This window comes from Ammodytes marinus, assembly GCF_949987685.1.
Source record: "Ammodytes marinus genome assembly, chromosome: 23".
Lineage (NCBI taxonomy): Eukaryota > Metazoa > Chordata > Actinopteri > Uranoscopiformes > Ammodytidae > Ammodytes > Ammodytes marinus.
This window is the reverse complement of record NC_137227.1, coordinates 21,627,327-21,634,826: the sequence shown is the minus strand read 5'-3', so window position 1 is coordinate 21,634,826 and position 7,500 is coordinate 21,627,327. Positions and strand designations below refer to the sequence as shown.

The 7,500-nt window shown below is 49.0% G+C and overlaps 1 protein-coding gene across 1 annotated transcript in view; it reads right to left on the bottom strand.

Annotated features, from left to right (window-relative positions):
- The window catches only part of LOC307269035 (atrial natriuretic peptide receptor 2), a gene marked incomplete at both ends in the record, with an annotated part of 27,324 nt that overhangs the window by 3,404 nt on the left and 16,420 nt on the right, over positions 1-7,500 (bottom strand). Inside the window, one exon of the mRNA XM_080051858.1 lies at positions 6,596-6,683. Within this exon, the coding sequence (XP_079907984.1) occupies positions 6,596-6,683 (88 nt within the window). The remainder of the gene's footprint in view (positions 1-6,595; positions 6,684-7,500) is intronic.

The window sequence follows — 7,500 nt, the reverse complement described above, 5'->3', positions numbered from 1 at the left end:
GTCACTATGAGAGACAGACAGGTTAGAGAGAGACAGGTTAGAGAGAGAGACAGGGACCTGGTACGGTGTGGAACTGCTGGAGAGATGGGTGAAGCCGACGATGTCACTAGAGAGACAGACAGGTTAGAGAGAGAGACAGGTTAGAGAGAGAGACAGGGACCTGGTACGGAGTGGAGCTGCTGGAGAGGTGGGTGAAGCCGACGATGTCACTAGAGAGACAGACAGGTTAGAGAGAGAGACAGGTTAGAGAGAGAGACAGGGACCTGGTACGGAGTGGAACTGCTGGAGAGGTGGGTGAAGCCTACGATGTCACTAGAGAGACAGACAGGTTAGAGAGAGAGACAGGTTAGAGAGAGAGACAGGGACCTGGTACGGAGTGGAGCTGCTGGAGAGCTGGGTGAAGCCTACGATGTCACTGCAGACAGACAGGCAGGCAGGGAGACAGGTTAGAGAGAGAGAGAGACAGGTTAGAGAGAGAGACAGGTTAGAGAGAGACAGGTTAGAGAGAGAGAGAGACAGGTTATAGAGAGACAGACAGGGACCTGGTACGGAGTGGAACTGCTGGAGAGGTGGGTGAAGCCGACGATGTCACTATGAGAGAGAGACAGGTTAGAGAGACAGACAGGTTAGAGAGAGAGAGACAGGTTAGAGAGAGAGAGACAGGTTAGAGAGAGAGAGACAGGTTAGAGAGAGAGACAGGTTAGAGAGAGACAGACAGGTTAGAGAGAGAGACAGGTTAGAGAGAGAGAGACAGGTTAGAGAGACAGGTTAGAGAGAGACAGGTTAGAGAGAGAGACAGGTTAGAGAGACAGACAGACAGGTTAGAGACAGACAGGTTAGAGAGAGAGAGAGACAGGTTAGAGACAGACAGGTTAGAGAGAGACAGGTTAGAGAGAGAGAGACAGGTTAGAGACAGACAGGTTAGAGAGAGACAGGTTAGAGAGAGACAGACAGGTTAGAGAGAGAGAGACAGGTTAGAGAGACAGGTTAGAGAGAGAGACAGGTTAGAGAGAGAGAGACAGGTTAGAGAGACAGACAGGTTAGAGAGACAGACAGGTTAGAGAGAGAGACAGGTTAAAGAGAGAGACAGGTTAGAGAGAGAGACAGGTTAGAGAGAGAGACAGGTTAGAGAGAGAGAGACAGGTTAGAAAGAGACAGACAGGTTAGAGAGACAGGTTAGAGAGAGACAGGTTAGAGAGAGAGAGACAGGTTAGAGAGAGAGAGACATGTTAGAGAGAGAGACAGGTTAGAGAGAGACAGGTTAGAGAGAGAGAGGTTAGAGAGAGACAGGTTAGAGAGAGAGACAGGTTAGAGAGAGACAGGTTAGAGAGACAGGGACCTGGTACGGAGTGGAACTGCTGGAGAGGTGGGTGAAGCCTACGATGTCACTAGAGAGACAGACAGGTTAGAGAGAGAGACAGGTTAGAGAGAGAGACAGGGACCTGGTACGGAGTGGAGCTGCTGGAGAGCTGGGTGAAGCCTACGATGTCACTGCAGACAGACAGGCAGGCAGGGAGACAGGTTAGAGAGAGAGAGAGACAGGTTAGAGAGAGAGACAGGTTAGAGAGAGACAGGTTAGAGAGAGAGAGAGACAGGTTATAGAGAGACAGACAGGGACCTGGTACGGAGTGGAACTGCTGGAGAGGTGGGTGAAGCCGACGATGTCACTATGAGAGAGAGACAGGTTAGAGAGACAGACAGGTTAGAGAGAGAGAGACAGGTTAGAGAGAGAGAGACAGGTTAGAGAGAGAGAGACAGGTTAGAGAGAGAGACAGGTTAGAGAGAGACAGACAGGTTAGAGAGAGAGACAGGTTAGAGAGAGAGAGACAGGTTAGAGAGACAGGTTAGAGAGAGACAGGTTAGAGAGAGAGACAGGTTAGAGAGACAGACAGACAGGTTAGAGACAGACAGGTTAGAGAGAGAGAGACAGGTTAGAGACAGACAGGTTAGAGAGAGACAGGTTAGAGAGAGAGAGACAGGTTAGAGACAGACAGGTTAGAGAGAGACAGGTTAGAGAGAGACAGACAGGTTAGAGAGAGAGAGACAGGTTAGAGAGACAGGTTAGAGAGAGAGACAGGTTAGAGAGAGAGAGACAGGTTAGAGAGACAGACAGGTTAGAGAGACAGACAGGTTAGAGAGAGAGACAGGTTAAAGAGAGAGACAGGTTAGAGAGAGAGACAGGTTAGAGAGAGAGACAGGTTAGAGAGAGAGAGACAGGTTAGAAAGAGACAGACAGGTTAGAGAGACAGGTTAGAGAGAGACAGGTTAGAGAGAGAGAGAGACAGGTTAGAGAGAGACAGACAGGTTAGAGAGAGACAGACAGGTTAGAGAGAGAGAGAGACAGGTTAGAGAGAGACAGACAGGTTAGAGAGAGAGAGAGACAGGTTAGAGAGAGAGAGAGACAGGTTAGAGAGACAGGTTAGAGAGAGAGAGAGACAGGTTAGAGAGACAGACAGGTTAGAGAGAGAGACAGGTTAGAGAGAGACAGGTTAGAGAGAGAGACAGGTTAGAGAGAGAGACAGACAGGTTAGAAAGAGAGAGGTTAGAGAGACAGGCAGGTTAGAGAGAGAGACAGGTTAGAGAGAGAGACAGACAGGTTAGAAAGAGACAGGTTAGAGAGAGACAGGTTAGAGAGACAGACAGGTTAGAAAGAGACAGACAGGTTAGAGAGACAGGTTAGAGAGAGACAGGTTAGAGAGAGAGAGACAGGTTAGAGAGAGAGAGACATGTTAGAGAGAGAGACAGGTTAGAGAGAGACAGGTTAGAGAGAGAGAGGTTAGAGAGAGACAGGTTAGAGAGAGAGACAGGTTAGAGAGAGACAGGTTAGAGAGACAGGGACCTGGTACGGAGTGGAACTGCTGGAGAGGTGGGTGAAGCCTACGATGTCACTAGAGAGACAGACAGGTTAGAGAGAGAGACAGGTTAGAGAGAGAGACAGGGACCTGGTACGGAGTGGAGCTGCTGGAGAGCTGGGTGAAGCCTACGATGTCACTGCAGACAGACAGGCAGGCAGGGAGACAGGTTAGAGAGAGAGAGAGACAGGTTAGAGAGAGAGACAGGTTAGAGAGAGACAGGTTAGAGAGAGAGAGAGACAGGTTATAGAGAGACAGACAGGGACCTGGTACGGAGTGGAACTGCTGGAGAGGTGGGTGAAGCCGACGATGTCACTATGAGAGAGAGACAGGTTAGAGAGACAGACAGGTTAGAGAGAGAGAGACAGGTTAGAGAGAGAGAGACAGGTTAGAGAGAGAGAGACAGGTTAGAGAGAGAGACAGGTTAGAGAGAGACAGACAGGTTAGAGAGAGAGACAGGTTAGAGCGAGAGAGACAGGTTAGAGAGACAGGTTAGAGAGAGACAGGTTAGAGAGAGAGACAGGTTAGAGAGACAGACAGACAGACAGGTTAGAGACAGACAGGTTAGAGAGAGAGAGAGACAGGTTAGAGACAGACAGGTTAGAGAGAGACAGGTTAGAGAGAGAGAGACAGGTTAGAGACAGACAGGTTAGAGAGAGACAGGTTAGAGAGAGACAGACAGGTTAGAGAGAGAGAGACAGGTTAGAGAGACAGGTTAGAGAGAGAGACAGGTTAGAGAGAGAGAGACAGGTTAGAGAGACAGACAGGTTAGAGAGACAGACAGGTTAGAGAGAGAGACAGGTTAAAGAGAGAGACAGGTTAGAGAGAGAGACAGGTTAGAGAGAGAGACAGGTTAGAGAGAGAGAGACAGGTTAGAAAGAGACAGACAGGTTAGAGAGACAGGTTAGAGAGAGACAGGTTAGAGAGAGAGAGACAGGTTAGAGAGAGAGAGACATGTTAGAGAGAGAGACAGGTTAGAGAGAGACAGGTTAGAGAGAGACAGGTTAGAGAGACAGGGACCTGGTACGGAGTGGAACTGCTGGAGAGGTGGGTGAAGCCTACGATGTCACTAGAGAGACAGACAGGTTAGAGAGAGAGACAGGTTAGAGAGAGAGACAGGGACCTGGTACGGAGTGGAGCTGCTGGAGAGCTGGGTGAAGCCTACGATGTCACTGCAGACAGACAGGCAGGCAGGGAGACAGGTTAGAGAGAGAGAGAGACAGGTTAGAGAGAGAGACAGGTTAGAGAGAGACAGGTTAGAGAGAGAGAGAGACAGGTTATAGAGAGACAGACAGGGACCTGGTACGGAGTGGAACTGCTGGAGAGGTGGGTGAAGCCGACGATGTCACTATGAGAGAGAGACAGGTTAGAGAGACAGACAGGTTAGAGAGAGAGAGACAGGTTAGAGAGAGAGAGACAGGTTAGAGAGAGAGAGACAGGTTAGAGAGAGAGACAGGTTAGAGAGAGACAGACAGGTTAGAGAGAGAGACAGGTTAGAGAGAGAGAGACAGGTTAGAGAGACAGGTTAGAGAGAGACAGGTTAGAGAGAGAGACAGGTTAGAGAGACAGACAGACAGGTTAGAGACAGACAGGTTAGAGAGAGAGAGACAGGTTAGAGACAGACAGGTTAGAGAGAGACAGGTTAGAGAGAGAGAGACAGGTTAGAGACAGACAGGTTAGAGAGAGACAGGTTAGAGAGAGACAGACAGGTTAGAGAGAGAGAGACAGGTTAGAGAGACAGGTTAGAGAGAGAGACAGGTTAGAGAGAGAGAGACAGGTTAGAGAGACAGACAGGTTAGAGAGACAGACAGGTTAGAGAGAGAGACAGGTTAAAGAGAGAGACAGGTTAGAGAGAGAGACAGGTTAGAGAGTGAGACAGGTTAGAGAGAGAGAGACAGGTTAGAAAGAGACAGACAGGTTAGAGAGACAGGTTAGAGAGAGACAGGTTAGAGAGAGAGAGACAGGTTAGAGAGAGACAGACAGGTTAGAGAGAGACAGACAGGTTAGAGAGAGAGAGAGACAGGTTAGAGAGAGACAGACAGGTTAGAGAGAGAGAGAGACAGGTTAGAGAGAGAGAGAGACAGGTTAGAGAGACAGGTTAGAGAGAGAGAGAGACAGGTTAGAGAGACAGACAGGTTAGAGAGAGAGACAGGTTAGAGAGAGACAGGTTAGAGAGAGAGACAGGTTAGAGAGAGAGACAGACAGGTTAGAAAGAGAGAGGTTAGAGAGACAGGCAGGTTAGAGAGAGAGACAGGTTAGAGAGAGAGACAGACAGGTTAGAAAGAGACAGGTTAGAGAGAGACAGGTTAGAGAGAGAGACAGCTGGGTGAAGCCGACTATGTCACTGCAGACAGACAGGTTAGAGAGACAGACAGGGAGAGAGAGAGACAGGTTAGAGAGAGACACACACACACACACACACACACACACACACACACACACACACAACTTTAAGTGTACTTTTGATTAACAAAAAGTGTATTTACAAGTCTCTTAAGGTGCGAACACACTGCACAGCGCGGCGCGGCGGTTGGCCGCGCGAATCGCAGGTTCCGCGCCGCGTGGTCATTTTGGCTCATTTGTGTCCGCCGCCGGCCGCCCCCCGCCGCCCGATGACTCATTGAATGTGCACGCCCAGTTTCTTCCCGCTATTTACATCTCTCTCATCATCGTCGTCATCCTCACTGATTTGTTTTTGTTGGGAGCGTCTCTGAAGTAGGCTATTCTGCCTTCATCATCTCTGCCATCGGCCCTTGTATTGGTCTCACTGCACCTCTCACACATTTCTCCCCGCCACCTGCCACCCAAGCTTCGTAAACACACCACACATGCACCCACACACACATACACACACAACCCGCCCACACACACACACACACACACACACACGCACGTATCGATGGCCGTGCATATAGGCTACACATTCACGCCGGCATATCAACATGTAGAGAAAACCCAAACAGATTTTCAGATGTTTAGGGAAATGTTTGGAAGTGTCAGTTGTCGTATTTAGTTTTTATTGTCTCTGCATATTCACTCATCTGCAGTACATCTTCCCTGGCTTTCTCTCCTTCTCTCTTCTATAGGCCTAATGTGAGTCTATTCCTTGCTCCTTTTACTAAAAGGTGTCTCATTAAACTGCTGTCATACATTTTATAGATGTGTTGGAACTTTCTCTCTCTCTCTCTCTCTCTCTCTCTGTCTTTTCCTTCTTTTTTCCCTTTATCCCTCCTTTCCCGACTGCACCGCCAGCCAGGTTTCACGTGTCTTGTAGCTCAGCAGACTCACCCGAGTGACGTCGGGAGGAGCTCAACGACGGTGATTGGCTATCGCGGGGCGGCCAGCGGCGAAAAGTTCAATATTTTCAACTTCTGCGGCGGCCGCGCCGCCCCATTCGCGCCGCGCCGCGCCGCCCCTGGCCGCGCCGCGTGATCCGCTCTCCGCCGGCCGCCGGCCGCCGGTTCGCGCGGCGGCGCTCGAAATACATTGACTTTCTATTGAAACTCGCCGCGCGGCGATGTGCAGTGTGTTCGTACCTTAATAGTGTGACCTGTGAGCATGATTGAAGGACAGGTTTAAACGCTAAAGTACAAACACGTTGAACTATCTTGGAATGGAAATTAGTTCAATATTTAATGTACTTTATTTTGACACAGTCATTCACTCCCTGTCCATCTTACCTAAGACACACACACACACACACACACACACACACACACACACACACACACACACACTCCTACCTGAAGAACACTGTTGCGCTGACGTAGCTCTGAGCCTGCATGGGTTTGCCCTGTCGCAGGTCGTCTGCTACCTGTTTAGGAAGCATGCCTGGGGACGGACATTAGTATAGTGTTATATATACAGTATGTAGTGTGAGTGAGTGAGTGAGTGAGTGAGTGAGTGAGTGAGTGAGTGAGTGAGTGAGTGAGTGAGTGAGTGAGTGAGTGAGTGAGTGAGTGAGTGAGTGAGTGAGTGTTTAGGAAGCATGCCTGGGGAACACACATTAGTATAGTGTTATATATACAGTATGTAGTGTGAGTGAGTGAGTGAGTGAGTGAGTGAGTGAGTGAGTGAGTGAGTGAGTGAGTGAATGAGTGAGTGAGTGAGTGTTTAGGAAGCATGCCTGAGGACGGACATTAGTATAGTGTTATATATACAGTATGTAGTGTGAGTGAGTGAGTGAGTGAGTGAGTGAGTGAGTGAGTGAGTGAGTGAGTGAGTGAGTGAGTGAGTGAGTGAGTGAGTGAGTGAGTGAGTGAGTGAGTGAGTGAGTGAGTGAGTGAGTGAGTGAGTGAGTGAGTGAGTGAGTGAGTGTGTGTTTAGGAAGCATGCCTGAGGACGGACATTAGTATAGTGTTATATATACAGTATGTAGTGTGAGTGAGTGAGTGAGTGAGTGAGTGAGTGAGTGAGTGAGTGAGTGAGTGAGTGAGTGAGTGAGTGAGTGAGTGAGTGAGTGTTTAGGAAGCATGCCTGAGGACGGACATTAGTATAGTGTTATATATACAGTATGTAGTGTGAGTGAGTGAGTGAGTGAGTGAGTGAGTGAGTGAGTGAGTGAGTGAGTGAGTGAGTGAGTGAGTGAGTGAGTGAGTTGAGTGTTTAGGAAGCATGCCTGAGGACGGACATTAGTATAGTGTTATAT